General features: G+C 47.5%; 1 protein-coding gene across 5 annotated transcripts in view; it reads right to left on the reverse strand.

Annotated features, from left to right (window-relative positions):
• The window catches only part of IMMP1L (inner mitochondrial membrane peptidase subunit 1), a 147,525-nt gene that overhangs the window by 48,257 nt on the left and 75,989 nt on the right, over positions 1 to 23,279 (reverse strand). For all 5 annotated transcript variants that reach the window (XM_063944457.1, XM_063944454.1, XM_063944456.1 and 2 more), the window contains exon 4: positions 15,095 to 15,221. In XM_063944457.1, coding sequence (XP_063800527.1) covers positions 15,095 to 15,221 — 127 coding nt within the window. The remainder of the gene's footprint in view (positions 1 to 15,094; positions 15,222 to 23,279) is intronic.

Below are 23,279 nucleotides of genomic sequence, written 5' to 3' on the forward strand. Positions count from 1 at the left end.
AGAGGAGGCGGCGCTATGCATCTTGGGAACAGTCAAAGCTTTTGAGCCTGTTGGTGCCTCGGATCAAGATCCTACTCTACACCCCTATGTCTATCCTTGTGGAGCCCAATGTACCCCGCAGCAGAAATTACTTTAGCTTACATGGATCATGTTGTAGGGGCAACCATTATGTAAGATAAAGTAATGGTTGGCCAATGAGGTCAAAGGGTACTACTGGTGGCACTGACGCATGAAGCAACAGAGACTTCAGTGAATTTTGGGTCAGGAGAATAGATGGCCACTTCCAAAGCTGATGGGTTCACATTAATTGTAAAAAATAATCCCTACTACAACAGGTTATGGAAAATAAGATTTTACTCACCGGTAAATCTATTTCTCGTAGTCCGTAGTGGGTGCTGGGGACTCCGTAAGGACCATGGGAATAGACGGGCTCCGCAGGAGACTGGGCACTCTAAAGAAAGATTTAGTACTACCTGGTGTGCACTGGCTCCTCCCTCTATGCCCCTCCTCCAGACCTCAGTTAAGGAAACTGTCCCCGGAAGAGCTGACATTACAAGGAAAGGATTTTTGGAATCCAGGGTAAGACTCATACCAGCCACACCAATCACACCGTTTTACTCGTGATAAACTTACCCAGTTAACAGTATGAACAACAAACAAGCATCACTCAACTGATGCCACATAACATAACCCTTTAGTAAGCAATAACTATATACATGTATTGCAGAAAGTCCGCACTTGGGACGGGCGCCCAGCATCCACTACGGACTACGAGAAATAGATTTACCGGTGAGTAAAATCTTATTTTCTCTAACGTCCTAGTGGATGCTGGGGACTCCGTAAGGACCATGGGGATTATACCAAAGCTCCCAAACGGGCGGGAGAGTGCGGATGACTCTGCAGCACCGAATGGGCAAACTCCTCAGCCAGGGTATCAAACTTGTAGAACTTTGCAAATGTGTTTGAACCCGACCAAGTAGCAGCTCGGCAAAGCTGTAATGCCGAGACCCCTCAGGCAGCCGCCCAAGAAGAGCCCACCTTTCTTGTGGAATGGGCTTTCACTGATTTTTGATGCGGCAATCCAGCCGCAGAATGAGCCTGCTGAATCGTGCCACAGATCCAGCGAGCAATAGTTTGCTTTGAAGCAGGAGCACCCAGCTTGTTGGATGCATACAGGACAAACAGTGAGTCAGTCTTCCTGACTCCAGCTGTTCTGGTCACATAAATCTTCAAAGCCCGGACTACGTCGAGCAACTTGGAATCCTCCAAGTCACCAGTAGCCGCAGGCACCACAATAGGTTGGTTCAAATGAAAGGATGACACCACCTTTGGCAGAAATTGCGGACGAGTCCGCAATTCTGCCCTATCCATATGGAAAACCAGATAGGGGCTTTTACATGACAAAGCCGCCAATTCTGACACACGCCTAGCCGAAGCTAAGACCAACAGCATGACCACTTTCCACGTGAGATACTTTAGCTCCACGGTCTTAAGTGGCTCGCACCAGTGGGATTTCAGGAAACTCAACACCACGTTAAGATCCCAAGGTGCCACTGGTGGCACAAAAGGGGGCTGAATATGCAGCACTCCCTTAACAAACGTCTGAACCTCAGGCAGTGAAGCCAGTTCTTTTTTTTTTTTTTTTTAATAAATTTCTTTATTAGACAGCCATATAGTCATAACATAAGTTTCCAGGAGACAGTTTACAAGATTATTTAGCAATGACAGATATTCTAATCCAATAGTGAATAGCATGCAGAAAATTGAAGGCTGTACATCTTTTCTATTTTTTAATGAGGAAGGAAAAGAGGGAAAAGAAAAGAAGATAGCAACAGTTCACATAGGGTAATATAAGTCCAGCTGTCCAGCAGCGAGCGCAGAGGAAACGATCCACCTAGGTGTCCCACTCTCCCCAACCGCCCACCACATACACAGGACATAAACTAAATATCACATCTGCTAGAGAGGAGGAAAGACAGAAAAGAAATAGGATAGAGATAGAAAGTAAAGAAAAGAAAATAATACAGAAATGCTATAGTTGGGTGATGTATATTGCCGGGGGGGGGGGGGGAGGCGATCAAATATACATTCTGGATGAGGTGAGTAAATCTCGATTTTGGGGTGACCGTTTCAATGTGGAGAGCCATCCTTTTGGAGGGTCGGTATTATAAGTGGGATTTACCCATTAACCCTGCCTTTTAAATTACAGATAATCACGTAATAATTCCCGCTATCCGACCAGTCCAGTACCACGTTGTGTCTCGGAATACCCTCCAAATACCTTCGCGTCTAGCAGGGGGTAAACTCTCAATATACAGTCCCCATTTTTTATGGAAGAGTACAACTCCATTCTCAATTTGGAAAGTGGCCATTCGTCTCTCACAAAACAGCACATCTAATAACGCGGATTCCCATTCTCCTACTGATGGGGCAGTTTTATATATCCAATGCCTCATTATCACCTGTTTTGCCACCGTGACCATCACAGTCAGCAGAGGGATCGCAGGGGCTAGGTCAAATTGCGACAGCCAGGGTGAGAAGTCAGCAAACAACAGCGGGCCCACTAGTCCAGGAAGATTTAACTTGAATAGTCGGGATAAATACTGGAGAATCTTACACCAGAAGCGTTTAACCTTCCCACATGACCATAGGTTGTGTGTAAGGGTTGCTCCATTTACTCCACATTTAGGGCATTTGCCCGACTCACCCTGGCGGAAGTGTTGTCTTTGGGAGGGGGATATATACATCCTGTTTACAATCCTTAGATGTACTTCTTGTAACTTAGCTGATTTTAGAGCTTTTAGGACCGCATCAGTGTTCTTTGAAACCCCGCCCATATCAGGTGTCTCTGGAAGTTCTCGCTTCCAAGAATCAGTGAGAGGGGACCAAGAGGGGGCTAACGCTTCAATCAGGTCATTGTAGAGATAACGAATTTTGAATGGATTATGTCTGCAGAACAGGAGAGTGTCAAGAATCGTTCGAGTGGAGGTCTCTTTGCCCAAGGGGTCCTTAAGGGAGTTAATATAATGGCGTGCTTGGAGAAACATGAAGAAGTTGGAGTGGGGTAAAGAAAATTTGTCACGTAGTTGCAGAAAGGAGAACATCTGTCCACCAGGATCAAAGACATCTCCAATAGTGTATATCCCTTTACATTTCCATGTGTAAAAATGACGATTATCTAAAGAAGAGGGGAAATTGGGGTTACCCCATAAGGGTAAGTATGGTGATTCAAAGGGGTCAGTACGAAATAGTTTATGTATGGAGGTCCAGGCCCTATAAGTGTCCCAAAATAAAATATTAGTCTTAACCCCCTGGGGTAGTTTAGACCTCGGTGTGTGGAGCAATGCTGCAGGGGAGTACGGGGAAAACAGTGCTTCTTCCAGTTCCAAGTTCGTGAATATATCTGATCGAAGGAGCCAGTCTGAGGCAAATTTAAATAGTGCCGATCTGGCAAACATCGTCACATTGGGCATACTCAAGCCACCTTTTCGTTTACTAACATAAGTTCGGGTCTTGGGCATGCGGGGTTTTGAGTTTTTCCAGATGAATTTTGAAAACATTTGCGAGCAGAGTAAGGAGTCTTGTTTAGTGATCGTGATGGGGAGCATTTGAAGCAAGTAAGCCAGTTTCGGGAAAATGACAGCCTTTATCACCACTATCCTACCCAACAGAGAAAGTTTGAGATCTTTCCAGGATTCTAATCGTGTTTTGATTTGCTGGATAGTGGGTATATAGTTAAATTGATATAATCGGGAAAGTTCTGAGGGAATATAAATACCTAAGTATTTTAGTTTGGTAGGAGTCAGCGTGAATTGGGAAGAGAAGTCGGCATAGAGAAGAGGGTTCTGCATGTTGGTCAGAGGGAGTAGTTCCGATTTATGGGTGTTTATGCGATAACCTGCAAAGGTACTAAAACATTGTATAGTGTCAAAAATGGCAGGTATTGAGATACGGGGGTTAGAGACAAATAAGATCATATCATCCGCAAATAGTCCGAGTTTAACTTCTCTCTTTCCCACCGATATCCCCGAGAAGGTCGGTAATTGTCTCAGTGCTATAGCCAGGGGTTCTAAAGCTGCCGCAAAAAGCAAAGGGGATAAGGGGCAACCCTGTCTGGTCCCCCTATGAATCGTTAAGGGTTGAGACATATATCGGTTAGTGAAAACTTGTGTAGATGCATTATGGTATATGGTATGTAAAATGGCCACAAATCTGTCAGAAAATCCGAAGCGTCGGAGTGTCTCAAACAGGTGGTCCCACGTCACCAAATCAAACGCTTTCTCAGCATCCAATGACAATAGAAAAGTGGGACCACCCGTCTCCACCCCCCTCAGGGATTGGAGAACCGTTAGAACTTTGCGGATATTGGTCACCGAGTGTCTGCCCGAAATAAAACCGGTTTGATCACTTTGGATTATTTCAGGCAGAATACATTTTAGTCGGTTCGCTAACAGTTTAGTAAACAGTTTGTAGTCTACATTAAGTAGGGAGATAGGGCGGTAGGAAGACGGGAGGAGCGGGTCTTTGCCAGATTTAGGTATAACCCGGATCAGGGCCGAGTTAAAATGGTGTGGGATAGTGAGGTTGGAGAATATAGTATTAAAGAAGGCCACTAGTGAATCCACAATCTTAGGGGAGAGTAGTTTAAAGAATTCTCCTGATAAGCCATCAGGGCCTGGGGTCTTCAGTGGTTTAAGGGCTTTAATAGCCTCCGTCACTTCGGTGGCAGTAATAGGGGTCGTAAGGGAATCTGATTGATCCTGGGAAATCCGAGGTAATTGTACAGTTTCCCAGAAGGAGGTTTTGGTATGTTGGTCAACAGTGTTGTGAGAGTAGAGATCAGTAAAAAAGGAGTGGAAGATGTCAGCTATTGCCTTCCCTTCGGATTGTACAGCTGAGGTCGAATCCCTCAAAGCTGTCACATGATGGGGTCCCTTAGCAGATTTAAGTAAATTGGAAAGCATTCGACTCGGCTTATCTCCATATTGGAAGAAATTATATTTGCCTGCAGTGAGGAATCTATTATCCATATGCGTTAGAGTATGATCAAATTGGGTTTTGGCGTCTCTATATTTCTGTTTGTTAGCCAACGTAGGTGTGGTTTTAAAATTTTGAAATGAGGAAGTGAGTACAGCTTGTGCTGCTCTATATGCGACGTCTTGATCTCGTCTATATTTCGCCATGAATGCAATTATATCTCCTCGCAGAACAGCTTTAGCGGTCTGCCAAAATAAGGCAGGGTCAGACGTATGGTCAGCATTGTTAAGAGCATAAGAGTCCCAGGAAGTCAGCAACATGGTTTTAAATTCCGGAGAAGCCGCCATCTTGGCAGGGAATCTCCAATGGGAATTGGTACCCAAAGTGAGTCTACCTTGAAGGACAAGTGATATAGGGGCATGGTCTGAAATAGTTATAGGGTTAATAGCTGCCTCAGTGATCCTGGGGGACAGATCAGTGGACACAAGAAAGTAATCAATACGTGAGAAAGAATTATGGGATGAAGAATAATAAGTATATTCCAACTCTACCGGGTTACGGAGTCGCCACACGTCGACCAGTCCCAATTGTGCAGACATGTATTCCAGGTTGATCTTGGGCAGTCGGGCCCCCTGAGACGAGGCACCTTTCCTGTCCAAAACCAAAGAGGACACCATGTTCATATCCCCGCCAACAATGAGAGAGGTATGCGAATATGGACGGAGAATATTAGTTATTTCTAGATAGAATGCTTTTTCATAGACAGCCGGGGCATAAATATTGCACAAGGTTAATCTGGTGCCCTCTAAGGTGATATCTAACACAACATATCTGCCTAGAGGGTCGATAATCTGATGATGTATGTCAAATTTCACCCCCTTACGGATAAGGATAGCAACTCCCCTTGCCTTTGAAGAAAATGAAGAAAACACCACAACCTCTTGTCTAAGCATGGTAAGTTTAGCATGTTCAGGGGGGGTCAGGTGTGTCTCTTGGAGCATAGAGACATCAGCTTTTATCTTATTTAAGTAGGTAAGGATACGTCTCCGTTTAATAGGAGAATTAATACCCCTAACATTCCACGATATTATATTAAGTTGTGACATTTATACCAACATCGGGGGAATAGAGAAAGGTAGCAGTCGGTCTCATGAAGAAAGACAGCTTCCCGTCATTAATCCAGAGTATCATAAACATAAATATTCCCCACCACAGCCAGGCAAACATCTGTAGGTAAAAAGTAGCAGAGAGGAGAGTAAAAGGAGTCGGAAAGAAGAGAGAAAGGTAAAGACAAATGTTAAGACAAATATAACATATGAGTGCGTCCACACCACCATGCATCAGTATGGACTTTCAGCGTGAACCCGCTGCGATGTAGAACAATAAAAATAACAAAATAACCAACAGGCAATATTATGATAAGCAACTCAAGAGATCGCCCTAATGATCCTAATACCGGGAAAAGGAAATGTTTCCGAAATGGTCGTGGTAGGGGCTAAACTTAATCCACCTCGTATAAGAGGGGAATTGTTAACTATAACAACCAGTAGAAGAACATGGATAAAGTCCCGGTGTCAGGTTTCAGTCGGTAACTGCAGCTCCTTTTGGGGAGGATGGATGTGAGGCCAAGGATAATCTCGCAGATTCTCCAAGTTCCGTTACATAGTCCTTGGCCGAGTCTGCTGAGGTGAAATCTTTCGGGCCTTGTGGGGTGAAGATGCGTAGCCTCGCAGGGTAGAGAAGGGCAAATCGAACACCATTTTTCACCAGCTGAGAGCAGATTGGAGACATTTCCCTTCTAGCCCTAGAGACTTCCGCAGAGTAGTCCTGAAAGAGGAACAGTCGCTGACCATCCCATTGAAGTGGGCCCTTGTTTCGAGCCGCAGACCATATCAATTCTTTGTGTCTGAAATTTAAGCATTTAAAAATGACCGGTCGGGGTCTAGATTGGTTAGAGTCACGCGGGGGACCCAATCTATGAGCTCGTTCGATTTCCATCGAGGAGAGTTCTTCGGGAATACCTAGAAGGTCTGGTAAGTCGGAGATGAGGAATTTCAGCAGGTCCGGGCCATTCAGTGATTCTTTAAGGCCCACAATCCTCAGGTTATTGCGTCTCGAACGATTTTCCAAATCATCCATCTTCATCATCATATGTTGACGCGAGGTCGCTAAAGATACGACTTGTTCTTTAAGATCCTCTATTTCCTTAAAGTTAACTCCAATTCTATTCTCGTTCACCGAGATTCTGCGGGTCATCGACCCAAGTTCTGATTTCAAGTCTGATACTGCGGTCATAAATTTATAAGCCTGAGCTTGTAGTAAAGGTTCCACGGTTTCTTTAATCGCTTTCACTATTTCCGAATAGGAAGGTGGAGCGGGGGGAGCTTTTGGGGCCATGGTAGGTGGTGTTTCAACCGCGATGTCTAGGCAGACAGGGTGGGAGGTTAGTGGTGGAGAGGTGGTGCTTGGTTCTCCGCGTTTACTACCACTTCTATATCGTTGGGGTTTTGGTGTAGAGGAACTTAAGAATTTGTCCATAGTAATAATTACGAGCTCATGAGGGTCGGACAGATGACATAACTTGCCGTTGGTTAGAAAGGTGGGGATAGGTCTACATCACAGTTGCGGGTGACGCGACTTCACATATCGCCGCGATATGTATCCAATTATGGGAAGCTGAGAGTGGGTGTAGTTCTCCAAGTCGTCGGAGGGATGGAATTGTGTTTACCAGGTATAAAATTGCTATCACCACTATATGGGAGAGTAGACAGTGAGACTTAGAGAGCGTGGAAATAATATCTGTGATTTCAATTACAACGGCAATCCGGCCCGCGGCATCACCGTATAAACACGCCAACTGAGAACTGATTAGTAGGTATGAAGATAGTCTCACTCACCTCCCACACACGTGGCGACGGGGAGGGGGGGTAAATAGGAGTTGTAATTCACTTTGTGGCAGCAGACTGGAGAAATAGTGACAGTTTCAGTAATCAACTATGCTGGCAATGAGGGTAGTCAGCTTCACTATGATAGGATCCAGGGAACAGCTAATCGGATGTCAAATTATAAGCAGTAAAGGGTATGGGGAGGGGGAGGTGGTGCCCCTATAGTTGTAATGTTAGATAGATCTTCCCCCAGCATGAGTATGGCAGCTGCAGTCTTCCTCACCCTCACAGCCCCCCTCCTGTCTCTCCCTATTACAGTAGGAGCTATTTCCAGGGGGAGAGGGGTGCAGGGAAGGTACCTCAGTGTCTGTTGTTCTCCACTGCAGGCTGAGGGAACGTTGCGCCGCCGCAGCACCGGAAAGTGCGGGTCCGCGGCTTTCCTCCGTCCACGAGCGCCGGGTTCCAAGCCCGTTGTACGGGGCACCGGTGTCGGCGCAGGGGGGGTCCCAGGCACTCTCCAGGTGGTTGCAGGGTCAGCCTGTGTGGTCCGGCGTCCGCGGTCAGCTTCGGCGTCGCGCGCCCCTTGGAGCTTCTCGGCGGGTCAGCTCCAGAAATCCAGTCCGCGGCTCCGGCGTCCAGTGCAGGCCGCAACCTGCAGAGACCGTGAAAACGATCTCCCGGCTCCGCGACTCGGCACCTAGACACCCCGAGCCACAAGGTGGGTTATGAGGGCAGTATGGGGGTAGTTTGTGTAGAAGTAGATGGTTAATTTTATAAAATGAGCAGGAGCTCTGAATTTTTGCTGCCAGTCTCCTCTCCAGTCAGGCCACGCCCCCGAAGCCAGTTCTTTTTGGAAGAAAATGGATAGGGCCGAAATCTGGACCTTTATGGACCCTAATTTCAGGCCCATAGTCACTCCTGACTGTAGGAAGTGCAGGAATCGACCCAGCTGGAATTCCTCTGTAGGGGCCTTCCTGGCCTCACACCAAGCAACATATTTTCGCCATATACGGTGATAATGCCTTGCTGTCACTTCCTTCCTAGCCTTTATCAGCGTAGGAATAACTTCATCCGGAATGCCTTTTTCCGCTAGGATCCGGCGTTCAACCGCCATGCCGTTAAACGCAACCGCGGTAAGTCTTGGAACAGACAGGGCCCCTGTTGTAACAGGTCCTGTCTGAGAGGCAGAGGCCACGGGTCCTCTGTGAGCATTTCTTGCAGATCCGGGTACCAAGTCCTTCTTGGCCAATCCGGAACAATGAGTATTGTTCTCACTCCTCTTTTTCTTACAATTCTCAGCACCTTTGGTATGAGAGGAAGAGGAGGAAACACATAGACCGACTGGAACACCCACGGTGTTACTAGTGCGTCCACAGCTATCGCCTGAGAGTCCCTTGACCTGGCGCAATATCTTTTTAGCTTTTTGTTGAGACGGGACACCATCATGTCCACCTGTGGCAATTCCCATCGATTTGCAATCTGCGTGAAGACTTCTTGATGAAGTCCCCACTCTCCCGGGTGGAGGTCGTGCCTGCTGAGGAAGTCTGCTTCCCAGTTGTCCACTCCCGGAATGAACACTGCTGACAGTGCTAGTACGTGATTCTCCGCCCAACTAAGAATCCTGGTGGCTTCTGCCATTGCCACCCTGCTTCTTGTGCCGCCCTGGCAGTTTACATGGGCCACCGCCGTGATGTTGTCTGACTGAATCAGCACTGGTTGGTTTCGAAGCAGAGGCTCCGCTTGACTCAGGGCGTTGTATATGGCCCTTAGTTCCAGGATATTGATGTGCAGACAAGTCTCCTGACTTGACCACAGCCCCTGGAAGTTTCTTCCTTGAGTGACTGCCCCCCATCCTCGGAGGCTTGCATCCGTGGTCACCAGGACCCAGTCCTGTATGCCGAACCTGCGGCCCTCGAGGAGGTGAGCACTTTGTAGCCACCACAGAAGAGACACCCTGGCCCTGGGGGACAGGGTGATCAGCCGATGCATCTGAAGATGCGATCCGGACCACTTGTCCAACAGATCCCACTGAAAGATCCTCGCATGGAACCTGCCGAAGGGAATGGCTTCGTATGACGCCACCATCTTTCCCAGGACTCGCGTGCAGTGATGCACCGATACCTGTTTTGGTTTCAGGAGGCCTCTGACCAGAGTCACGAGCTCCTGTGCCTTCTCCTCCGGGAGAAACACCTTTTTCTGGTTTGTGTCCAGAATCATGCCCAGGAAGGGCAGACGCGTCGTAGGAATCAGCTGCGACTTTGGAATATTCAGAATCCAGCCGTGCTGTTGCAACACTTCCTGAGAGAGTGCTACGCTGATCAGCAACCGCTCCCTGGACCTCGCCTTTATGAGGAGATCGTCCAAGTATGGGATAATCGTAACCCCTGCTTCCGAAGGAGCACCATCATTTCCGCCATCACCTTGGTAAATATTCTCGGTGCCGTGGACAGGCCAAACGGCAACGTCTGGAATTGGTAATGACAGTCCTGTACCACAAACCTGAGGCTCTCCTGATGAGGTGGATAAATGGGGACATGCAAGTACGCATCCTTGATGTCCAGAGACACCATAAAATCCCCCTCTTCCAGGCTTGCAATGACCGCTCTGAGCGATTCCATTTTGAACTTGAATCTTTTCAGATAAATGTTCATGGATTTTAAATTCAATATGGGTCTGACCGAACCGTCCGGTTTCGGTACCACAAACATTGTGGAATAGTATCCTCTTCCTTGTTGAAGGAGGGGAACCTTTACCACCACCTGCTGGAGATATAACTTGTGAATTGCTGTTAACACTATTTCCCTTTCTATGGGGGAAGCTGGCAGGGCCGATTTGAGGTAACGGTGAGGGGGAATCACCTCGAATTCCAGCTTGTATCCCTAAGACACAATCTGTATAGCCCAGGGATCCACCTGTGAGCGAACCCACTGGTGGCTGAAATTTCGGAGAAGCGCCCCCACCGCTCCTGGCTCCTGTGGAGCCCCAGCGTCATGGGGTGGATTTAGTGGAAGCCGGGGAGGACTTCTGTTCCTGGGAACTAGCTGAATGGTGCAGCTTCTTTCCTCTACCCCTGCCTCTGGCCAGAAAGGACGCACCTCTGACCTTCTTGCTTCTCTGTGATTGAAAGGACTGCATTTGGTAATACGGTGCTTTCTTAGGCTGTGAGGGAATATATGGCAAAAAGTTTGACTTCCCAGCCGTAGCTGTGGAAACTAGGTCCGAGAGACCGTCCCCAAACAATTCCTCACCCTTGTAAGGTAACACCTCCATGTGCTTTTTGGAGTCGGCATCACCTGTCCATTGCCTAGTCCACAGGACCCTTCTGGCAGAAATTGACATTGCATTTATTCTAGAGCCCAGTAGGCAAATGTCCCTCTGGGCATCCCTTATATATAGGACAGCGTCTTTTATATGCCCCAGGGTCAGTAAAATGGTATCCTTGTCTAAGGTATCCATTTCCTCAGACAGATTATCTGTCCATGCTGCTACAGCACTACACATCCAGGCCGACGCAATAGCCGGCTTTAGTATAGTACCTGAGTGTGCATAAACGGACTTCAGGATACTTTCCTGCTTCCTATCTGCAGGATCCTTTAGGGCGGCCGTATCCTGTGACGGCAGGGCCACCTTTTTAGATAAGCGTGTCAGAGCTTTATCTACCCTAGGGGAGGATTCCCAGCGCATCCTGTCCGTTGGCGGGAAAGGGTACGCCATAAGTAACCTTTTGGAAATCAGCACTTTCTTATCGGGGGAATCCCATGCTTTTTCACATAATTCATTTAACTCATGTGAAGGGGGAAAAGTCACCTCTTGCTTTTTCTCCCCATACATATACACCCTTTTGTCAGGGACAGGGTTTTCCTCCGATATGTGCAATACATCCTTCATTGCTATAATCATGTATCTGATGGCTTTAGTCATTTTAGGCTGCAACTTTGCCTCATCGTCATCGACACTGGAGTCAGAATCCGTGTCGACATCTGTGTCAACTAACTGGGATAGTGGGTGCTTTTGAGACCCTGACGGCCTCTGAGCTGTAGAATCAGACACGGGTTGAGACCCTGACTGATTATCCAACCTTTTATGCAAGGAGCTTACGTTATCATTTAACACCTTCCACATATCCATCCAATCAGGTGTCGGCGGCGACACCACAGTCACTTGCACTTGTTCTGCCTCCACGTAACCATCCTCGTCAAACATGTCGACACAAACATACCGACACACCGCACACACACAGGGAATGCTCTAATTGAGGACAGGACCCCACAAGGCCTTTTGGGGAGACAGAGAGAGAGTATGCCAGCACACACCCCAGCGCTATATAACCCAGGGATTACACAGTAACTTAGTGTTTACCCAGTTGCTGCAGGTTTATGATAATTTGCGCCTAAATTTATGTGCCCCCCCCCCTCTCTTTTTACCCTTTTTCTACCTTGATACTGCAGGGGAGAGCCTGGGGAGCTTCCTCTCAGCGGAGCTGTGAAGAGAAAATGGCGCTGGTTAGTGCTGAGGAAGAAGGCCCCGCCCCCTCAGCGGCGGGCTTCTCTCCCGGGTCTGTGTAAATAAAATGGTGGGGGCTCGTACATATATACAGTGCCCAGCTGTATATATGTGTCTTTTTGCCAAGAGGTATCCTAATTGCTGCCCAGGGCGCCCCCCCCCCCCCCCCCCTGCGCCCTGCACCCTACAGTGACCGGAGTGTGTGGGTTAGTGTGGGCGCAATGGCGCACAGCTGCAGTGCTGTGCGCCACCTCATATGAAGACAGGAGTCTTCTGCCACCGATTTCGATGTCTTCTTGCTTCTGCCGACTTCTGACTTCTGGCTCTGCGAGGGGGACGGCGGCGCGGCTCCGGGAACGGACGACAAGGTCAGGTCCTGTGTTCGATCCCTCTGGAGCTAATGGTGTCCAGTAGCCTAAGAAGCGCAACCTAGCCGCAGTTAGTAGGTTTGCTTCTCTCCCCTCAGTCCCACGTAGCAGAGAGTCTGTTGCCAGCAGAAGCTTTCTGAAAATAAAAAAACCTAACTAAAATACTTTCTTATTAGCAAGCTCAGGAGAGCTCACTAAAAGCACCCAGCTCTGGCCGGGCACAGATTCTAACTGAGGTCTGGAGGAGGGGCATAGAGGGAGGAGCCAGTGCACACCAGGTAGTACTAAATCTCTCTTTAGAGTGCCCAGTCTCCTGCGGAGCCCGTCTATTCCCATGGTCCTTACGGAGTCCCCAGCATCCACTAGGACGTTAGAGAAAACCATTTGTTCCAGATTGCCAGGTCTACACAATAAGCTTTCACGTCTCCGTGGACTTTGCTCCTGTATCAGCTGCAACAACAACGCTCCAGACTGAAGTGTACAGTATAAACGAGGCATTTATCTTCAGAGTGATGTGATCTCCAGATCTGAACAGATCACAGCTCCGGGGTAACCTTCACTTAGCTGCGAAGAGCAAACAGATTTACTGCCCACGCTAGACAACGCGGTTATTGATTGTGCCGGAAGCGTTGCTGAGAAATGCAGACTTATTGCCGTCCTTTATCACCCACAAGTTGACAAAAAGTTCCTTATCTACAGCCCACAAGCTGTATTAAGGGACATTAGCAAATACTTCTCCTTAAGTGTAATAATATGGAACCTACATCCATAATAAAAAGGATAGATTTATTTTTAATCAGAACATCCCTTCTATAGTTGCTTTTACCACTTTTTTATATATTACACAGCAGCCATTTATTATTTTACAAACCCCAATTTCATACCTTGCATCGTAACCCCTCACTCCCCCAGTGATTGCTTATTTTGAGGTATATTTATATTCCTTTATGCATCCCGTTCCTCAAACTGACTTACGTGGCCCTGGTGTTCGGGACTTCTAGCAGGCCTATCCCTTGTACCACATGGGTCAGTTTTGGAGGGTATGTTGTTAACTAATTACCTTATATACTCAAACTGCTAAAGGCGGGTACACACTGGCCGTTTCTTGAACGGCCGATATATCGCGGGTCCGTCGGCCAGTGTGCACGGGCAATATGTGTGTGAACTCCGTCGTTCACAGACATATCGCGTCGGCCCCGCAGCACAGCCGAGGGCCAATATATCTACCGATATATTGGCGCGTCGCTGTGTGTGTACGGGCGGTCGGCTGACCGCCCGTACACATGCTGCGGCAGCTGGCGGTAATTGACAGCTGAACTGGGCGGGCGTGTGCCCAGTTCATGACGTCAGTTCCCGACGGATCGGGCAGTGTGTATGCTCAACACACTGCCCGATCCGTCCATAGATAGATATATCTGCAGATCAATTGATCTGCAGATATATCTATCAGTGTGTACCCACCTTAAGTTTTCTGAAACAGTTCGACTTTGGGGGAGATTTACTAAGCAGTGATAAAAGTGGAGAAGTGAGCCAGTGTAGAAGGTGCCCAGGGCAACCAATCAGCATTGACGTAACATTTATAATTTGCATACTATAAAAGTACAAAGAGTAGCTGATTGGTTGCCATGGGCAACTTCTCCACTTTTATCACTGCTTAGTACATGTCCCCCTTAAATCATATATCACATGCCGTCATTGTTATAAAGTGACAAATTAGACAAGGGCTGTATGCAACACACGTTCACACTCACACCTATTGTAAAGAGCAATAAAACTAATACAATCACAGCTATAACGTAAAACTCATATTTATTATATACGTTCTAAGCCTCTCAGAATTTGCAGCTTCATTTAAGGAGATGCTAAACCCCCCCCCCCCCCCCACACACACACACACACACACACACAAAATCCCCCCCACAAATGACACTGTGTGAATCGCAGAAAGAAATGTCACCTACTGTAAGGCATCCTGTTATGTCTGGAGTTTATTTAAATCTATACAAATACAACAATAGCCATTATGGAATCGTATAGTAGTGTTCTTTATGTCTCTGTGCCTTCCATACGAGTGACATTGGCTTGTCAATCTGTACAATGCTGAGTAGCCCTGAAGTGAAGCCATCACAACACTCACAATACAGACTGTTAAACACCCTTTCCAGTGACCAATCAAAACCTTCTGACAGAATTGGGAAATAAAAACACAGACAGCACTATAAATGCTTGCACAAATAAATCAAGCCTCGCAGTTTACCCACAATATGCTTTAACCACCTACAGTAGATAAACAAATAAATAAAAATGTGTAATGGATTTTCGCGGAATAAAGGGTGAAGCTAGATAATGGGCGAAACTTACATAAGCGTGTCTCTTGGCGAGGTTAGATGGAGCGCTGATACAGACTTTGTCACCTTCCAATCCAATTACCCTCTTGCAGATGTTAACGTTTGGTTTGTTCGGACTTTTTGCAATTATGACATCGCCCCTAGAATAACAAAGCCAAAATTAGAAAGCTAGCCAAGGCAAAACAAATGCAATATGGACGTCTACACAAAACAAAACAACCGGATATACCTCTAAACTGAAGCCAGCTTGTGGTGCATGTGTAAGAAATAAATACATATGAATATAGTTTAAATATAAGATCTTGCACCTGGCCTCCTGATTGAGTGCCAAAGCTTGAACAAGTCCTGCAATGCTCCAGTGAAGCAGTAAGCAAAGGAGACCGAGCCAACGGTAGCTATGTCAGCTCAGCAGGGACTGAGCTCCCCCATACTACTAGCTGGGGACAGAGAATGCCAGCTGCCTGCGACAGACGAAGATTAGGGAGGGGGAATAAAAGGAACTGGTTTGCAGACATGTGGGGGCAGAAATGGTGCAAATGGGCTTTTAGTTCCCTTAGCAAAAAACAAAACTAAAAATTCTACATTGTCATCAAGGATGATTAGGGAGGTGATTGCAGGAATTAGGACTGAGCCTTAGGGAAAGTAGAGATTTATATTTGTAAACGTGCAAACTGTATAACAAAACAAAAACTAATGAAAACTTTATTTTCCTAATTACCAGCAACTGTTCTGACTTTAACTAATGCTGGAACACACCTGGCCGATGGATCGTCAGCCGACCTATCCGACAATTAGTAAGTGCATACACACTTAACAATTGCCCGCCAAGTGTCACAACTGGGCGGGCATTGAAATGTGCCCACCCCCCCAGTTGAGATGTGAGTCACCAGCATTCCCTACAGCAAGTGTACGAGTACATACAGCCAGATGGCTCGATATATCTGCAGGTACGTTGGTCATTGGCTGTGCTGCAGGTACGTCGGCCACTGGCTGTGCTGCAGGTGCGTCGGCCATTGGCTGTGCTGCAGGTACGTCGGCCATTGGCTGTGCTGCAGGTACGTCGGCCATTGGCTGTGCTGCAGGTGCGTACGTCGGCCACTGGCTGTGCTGCAGGTGCGTACGTCGGCCACTGGCTGTGCTGCAGGTACATCGGCCAGTGTGTACCCAGCTTTAGACCCAACACAATGTTGACTGTGGTCATTATTTAAGTCTGTTTTCCCTACATCCTTGGTCACTGACTCTACAACCGTGAAAGTAGCAGAGGCAGATTTCTCTCTCTACTTCTTTAGCCTCTTTCAAATCGGTTACCCATAATCAAAAAGCCAGGTAGATAATAGACATTTACATTGTAATATCTGGAAATCTGTTCAGAAGATGCTCGCTAACCGACAGGCATGGTTATCTTCTGCCCAACAGGCCGCGGTTACACCGGAAAGTATCTGGCTCAGAGAAAGCAACCCGGATCAGCCGCGCGTGTGGTCAAATTGTCAGATTTTGGCCATCTGCACATGCGCAGTGCGCGGGTGCAGGTATTCAGGTTGCGATCGCATCCTGGAAGAATGCAATTGCAATTTGACTGACAGCCAGCAGACATTCGGGGGCGCTGACGCGACGTTGGCTGCGTATGCAGGAAGTCGTTCTGTGTTTCGATTCTTGTGATGCGATCGCAATTTGCGGGGCGGAGCCATACATGCTGGACGGCCCTGTCCTGTGCTGGGTGACCCCCAGCATGCGATCTGGTCTTTAGCAGTTTTTGCAAATTTAGCAAAAACTGCTAAGGACTCTGAATAACACCCATGTTTTGTAGAAGCACGCATGAACAGATACTTTATCATGGAGCTTTAAGAAGCATTTTATCTTTTCTTACTATCACTTTTAATCATTTAACATCATGCAAGCAGTCACATTTCAGCATCACAGTGTTAACAGTGGAAAGGTAGCATACTGTAGTTAAAAAAATCAAAAAATCTGCGGCCTTGATGATCAAGGGGCAGATTAGATATGAATATCCTTGCAAAGAATTAAGGTTCAAAAAGGGTTGCGATTACCTAAAGGATGGGCAGACTAGATGGGCCAAGTGGTTCTTATCTGCCGTCAAATTCTATGTTTCTATGTAAGTGGTTCTTATTTGCCATCAATTTCTATATATTTCTACATAATTTATGCAGCACCAATGGGTGTAGTATGAAAAGTTGACATCAGGATGTCAACAGGTTCTGAAGGTCAACACGGACATTAGGTAGGCAGGGAAAATTTTGATATTTGTTAATGCTGACATGGTTAGAATGTCAACATACTTGTTTTAGCCTAACCCTAAAAGTAATCCAAAATGTACTATCGACATTCTGGTGTTGAGATGTTAAATGTCAAAATTTCTCTTACGTCCTAGAGGATGCTGGGGACTCCAAATGGACCATGGGGTATAGACGGATCCGCAGGAACTTGGGCACACTATAAAGACTTAAACTGGGTGTGAACTGGCTCCTCCCTCTATGCCCCTCCTCCAGACCTCAGTTAGACTTTGTGCCCAGGAGTGACTGGACACACACTAGGGGAGCTCTCCTGAGTTTCTCTAAAAGACTTTATGTTAGGTTTTTTATTTTCAGGGAGACCTGTTGGCTACAGGCTTCCTGCAGCGTGGGAGTGAGGGGAGAGAAGCAGACCTACTTCTTCTTAGTTCAAGGGCTCTGCTTCTCGGCTACTGGACACCATTAGCTCCAGAGGGTTCGATCACTTGGTTCGCCTAGCTACTTGTTCCCGGAGCCGCGCCGTCACCCCCTCACACAGCCAGAAGAAAGAAGCCGGGTGAGTATGTGAAGATAGAAGACTTCAGTGACGGCAGAAGACTTCAGTAACGGAGGTACAGCGGTCGCACTGCGCACACCAACGGCACTCACAGGGTGCAGGGCGCTGGGGGGGGAGCACCCTGGGCAGCAAGTTACTGGTTTTCCTAATAAGTCTGGCATTTAAAAGCATTTCGGTGCCTGGGCACCGTGTTTCATTCCCCCGCCAGCATATTTTAGCGCTACGCGCCTTTGATCCCCCGCCGCTGCTTACACAGGTGCAGGGCGGGGGGGGGGGGGGAGGGAGCGCCCTGGGCAGCAAGTTACTGGTCTTCTTAATAAGTATGGCTCCATGTACCAGACCCCCGCCGGCGCGTTATAGCGCACTGCGCGTCATTTCCCCCCCGCCGCCGGCTTCCATGGGTGCAGGGCGCCGGGGAGGGGGGGCGCCCTGGGCAGCATGGATATTTACCTGGTTAATGGTATATATGATGTTATTTGGGGGTCCCGGGCGCTGCATGCGATAACCCGCCATTAGAAAGCTGCGGGCGCGCGGCGCGCCGGGGATCCCACACGCCGACGGTTGCCTGGGGTGCAGGGCGCACGGGGGGGGGGTGGGGGGGGGGGGGGCTCCCTGAGCTGCATTGGTTTCTGAGGGTATATAGTGTCTTTACACTATATACGGTGCCCGACCTGGCTATATATATAGTATAGTGGAGCTATAGCGCGCATACAGTCAGCGCCATTTTCTCTCTGTCCCCGCCAAGAAGTTTGTAAAGCACAAACATGGGGGGGGCACAGTGTTTTAGTGTTATGTTGCACTTATATGACACTAGTTCAGTTAAGAATGACCATGAAATCATTCTTGTGTGTAATTTCTGTGTGCCTCCTGTCAGATATACCAATTTTAGTACACTTGTGTCGACTGGCGTGGGTGTTCTGTTATAAACACCTACGGGGTTCCCTGTCGGCATTGCCGACGCACGTGGGTACTCGCTACAACATAAAAAGTAAATATTATATGGGAGGCACATTGGTGTGTGGGTGACCCTGTCGGCACCGACTGTAGTCCCCGGGGTAAGTGGACATGCTGAATCTGACTTATATCTGTGTATATACAGTTGTATGTTGTTTCCCTCGGAACGCTTGGGGTCGCAAGACGGTAATTTTGCCTGGTTACTAATCCCTGCTGTAGACGAATACTGGGGTTTTCTGTCGACTATAATGTTTCCTGGTAAATCCACAACTGGGGCTTTTCAGTACATGGTCATACACGTTCAGACCACATTCATGTCACTGGGGACCAGAAGGCTCGGGACAATCCGATTATGTGTATGTTATATATATATATATATATATATATTAGTTAGGATATGTGGCTATATGTGTATTACAATATGTGAATTCATATTATGATTTATAATGAATACTAAATTAATAGTATTTCTTCTCATGTGCTGGTCGCTCTGTTGATGAAGCTCTCGGTCGGCCGTGACTTACACCCTCTCCAGAAGTCCGAAGGGTTATTCCTTTTCCGCCACGGATGGAATATTGTGAAAGTCAACGACTGGTCGACACAGAGCCCTGTCTCAAAGGATCGTATACAGGAAAGCTAAGTGATATCATTATTTTCTATGCTGTGAGGGTTTTGTGTTACAGGCACGTGAGGGAGTGTTTGTGTTCGGTAAGTCATAAAATAGATTTACCCTAAAGAGCGAGGAGAGGTTCCTTATGTTGGATGTTCTCTATAATTTTGCAGCAGACTTCCGTACGTATACAGGTAGTATGGCCAGGGGACGGCTGAGGCTGATTCCGATGGTTACTGGAATTTTCCCCTGGGACGGTGTACCGCTGGTTGGGGGGATGCCTCAGTTCAGCTGATCTCGGTGGATATTCCTGGTAAGTCTAACTTCGGGAGTTAGATTCCCTGGCAACAGGTGGTGACGCATTCTTTTGGGGGATGCAGTCCTTTAAATCGGTTAAATTCAGTTTTTAATTTTTCCCTTTTTGTACAGCCTGTGAAAGGTGGAAAGATTTCTGCAGCCTTGTTAGGTTCGCAGAAGAGGATGTCGTTTCTGTTTCTACCACATACGATACATATAGATTGGTAAATGCTCAATTAGCTTAGTGATATCATTCAGGTGCTCGAAAGGAAGGGGTATTTCTGAGCAAGAAAAAAAGCAATTGTTTCCCCAGCACACTGAATGGATAACAGTAACCAGATATAAATCCCACATGATAATAGAATTCAGAGATCTTCGTTACACATATTTGCGCAAATGTGTGGTTAAGCCCCAAAGCCGCATACCACAGGTCGCAGAGTCTATATGGCGGGACCCCGCTCCGGTGAGGACTCAGTTACTACTTTCGGTTAGTCTGGGAATAGACTAGGACCGGTGAGTTACTTATGGAATCCAAAGGGGGACATTTTGGATTACTGATGTTTCCCCTCACTGGTTTTCTAATGGATATTGCCGTTTCCCCTCTGGAAGGGGAGGTAGTACGCGGCGCCATACCAGGGGTGTGTCAGGTTCGGGCCTTGTCCTCCTGTCCCGGTTAAAAAAAAAAGAAAGAAAAAAAAGAAAGATGTTTACATGTGTTGTTCTACGCATTGAGATTACCTGGAGGGATAGCCAGGATTGGCTTGGCCATTTCACTGGAGTGATGGTAGTATGATGGTTTTCTCGCATTAGTAAGAGCCATTGTTATTCTGTACTGAGATGTTCGCCTGATTGAGGCGTGGTCAAGAAACAAGTGATCCAAATCGTGGTTTCTCTCTGATTGTTTTTCAACACAGGGAAGGGCTGTTGTTCCCAACGATGCAGATGTCGAAGGTAGTATCAGGGTAGATACTGAACGGTTGAGGTTCTGTGTTTTCCTGTGGAAAAGAGGTCTGAGGATTGAGTCGGATCAGATTTGTGGTGCCACTCCATCAGTATGTTCTGTCGATGAGGAAGTTGGGTGCGGCCTAGAGGTTTTTTCTGTGAGCAGGTCGAATGCCAGAGTGGATTTCATGGGACCTGTTGGGGTTGTGGTCCGGGTCTCACCGGCACATGCACCGGACTATAGTTCTAATGGCCAGGATATCACTACTGTGGTGTCTGCTCAGTTATCACCTCCTAGAGGGACGAAGGTTTGAGATCCAGGATTAGATCCTGGTGTCCATGATGCAGATAGCCGAGGCTGGGGAGTAGTCCTTACATGGGAAGTATTTCCAGAGGAAGCGGTCATGCTGAGAAGCTTGTTTACAATAAGCTTTCTTGAAGTAAGAACGGTTTTCAACGAACAATATTCTTCGTGATCTGCCCGTATTAAGTCTGTTGGACGACTTGACAGCAGTGGCGTAAGTAAGTCGTTAGGGCGGAACAAGGACCGGAGCGCCATTGGCAGAAGCTAAAATGGTTTCCCTGAGTGGAAAGACTGGTAAAGGTTATATTAGCAGTCTTCGTTCCGGACGTAAACGAAGGAGAAATAGATTTCCTCTGCAGACGCCCTCTCCATCCAGGAGAAAGACTGTCGTCATCGAGAAGTTTCACAGTTGTGACAAGTCTTTGAGGAGTGTTTCTATTGGGCTTGTTGGCGTCTCGCCTCAAAGAGAGACCTAAGGAATAGGATTCCAGGTCAAGGGTCACTCGAGATATAGCGGTGGACGGCCTCGTGACACCTTGTGTGTTTTCAGTATATGTGTCCCCTCCGCTTTCACTCTGCGGAAGGCGATGAAAGTAAGAAGAACAGAGGTTCCGGCGATCTTCATTGTGCCGGTCTAGCCAAGGAGGGCTTGGTATCCAGTTCTCCAAGAGATGTTCTTATAAGATCCCTGGCCTTTTCCTCTACGCGAGGAACTGTTACCACAAGATCCGGGCATGTATCAGGACTTACCGCGGCTGCGTTTGACGGTGTGGCGGTTGTACGCCTTATCCTAGTCCAAATGGGTATTCCCAGGGTGGTCATTTCCCCACTTCTTCAGGCTAGAAAAAAATAGCCGGAATAGCCTTACCACAGTATTTGGTTTTCAGGGCAGTTTTGGCCTTATAACTTTTCTTTAAAAAAAAAAAAAAAATTGGCCACCTTTCCGGAAGTTCAGACTTTCGTGAAATGAGTACTGCACATCCAACCTCATTTGTGCCCTACTGGCACAGTGGGATCTTGACGTGGTGTTGGGTTTCTTGGGTCTCACTGATTGGAACCTTTATTAATGGTTTTGTAAAATTTTCTCTCTTGGGGAGTGGTCATGCTTTTCCCCTTTGGGCGACTGCGAGGCGGTTGTCGGAAGTAGCGGCTTTGTCTCACAAGAGCCCTGTTTGATCTTCCAAGTGGATAGAATTGAGGACGCGGATAATAGTTCTGCTGGAAAGGGTTTTCGGTGTTCTCGGAACACCTGCCTATTTTGTTGCCTGTGGTAACTTCAGCATTGGCTGCTTCAAAGTCTCTCGAGGTAGTCAGGGCTTTGAAGATTTATGTCGCCGATTGGGTTCAGTTTCGGGTAACAGAGGCTCTGGTTGTCCGGTATGCTCCCAGCGTGCTTGGGGCGCCTGCGTCTCTGTAGTCTGTTACACGCTGGATCTGTGATACGATTCGGCGTGCTAGCTTTACGGCTGGATTGCAGTGAACAAAGTTGGGGGAGACCCTTCTACTAGGTAGATGGGCTCCTATTGGGCGGATGCCCGAGGTGTCTCGGCGGATTAACTTTGCCGAGCGGCTACTTTGTTGGGTTTCAAACACTTTTGCTAAGCTCTACAAGTTTGATACCCTGGCTGACGGGGACCTCATGTTTGCTCATTCGGTGCTGCAGAGTCATCCGCACTCTCGCGCCCGTTCTGGAGCTTTGCTATAGACCCCATGGTCCTTTTGGAGTCCCCAGCATCCTCTAGGACGTAAGAGAAAATAGGATTTTAGTACCTACCGGTAAATCCTTTTCTCCTAGTCCGTAGAGGATGCTGGGCGCCCGTCCCAGTGCGTACTATGTCTACAGTATTGGTTTTGGTGACACTTTGTGGTATTTCTTATCTTTCACGCTATTGCTGACGTTGTTCATGCCTTGGCATGTACTTTCTCATTAGTGGTTGGGTTGACACACGGGTTGTGTTACATATTCTCTCAGCATATGGCTGTATGGTTTTCATATCGTGGGCTGGTATTCTGTTGAAGGCCATGTCTGGCGGTATGTTTGTGGTGTGAGCTGGTGTAACACTCACTGTGTTTAACTTATAAATTCTTTTCTCAAAATGTCCATCTCTCCTGGGCACTGAGGTCTGGAGGAGGGGCATAGAGGGAGGAGCCAGTTCACACCCAGTTTAAGTCTTTATAGTGTGCCCAAGCTCCTGCGGCTCCGTCTATACCCCATGGTCCTTTTGGAGTCCCCAGCATCCTCTACGGACTGGGAGAAAAGGATTTACCGGTAGGTACTAAAATCCT

Source organism: Pseudophryne corroboree, chromosome 11, assembly GCF_028390025.1.
Source record: "Pseudophryne corroboree isolate aPseCor3 chromosome 11, aPseCor3.hap2, whole genome shotgun sequence".
Lineage (NCBI taxonomy): Eukaryota > Metazoa > Chordata > Amphibia > Anura > Myobatrachidae > Pseudophryne > Pseudophryne corroboree.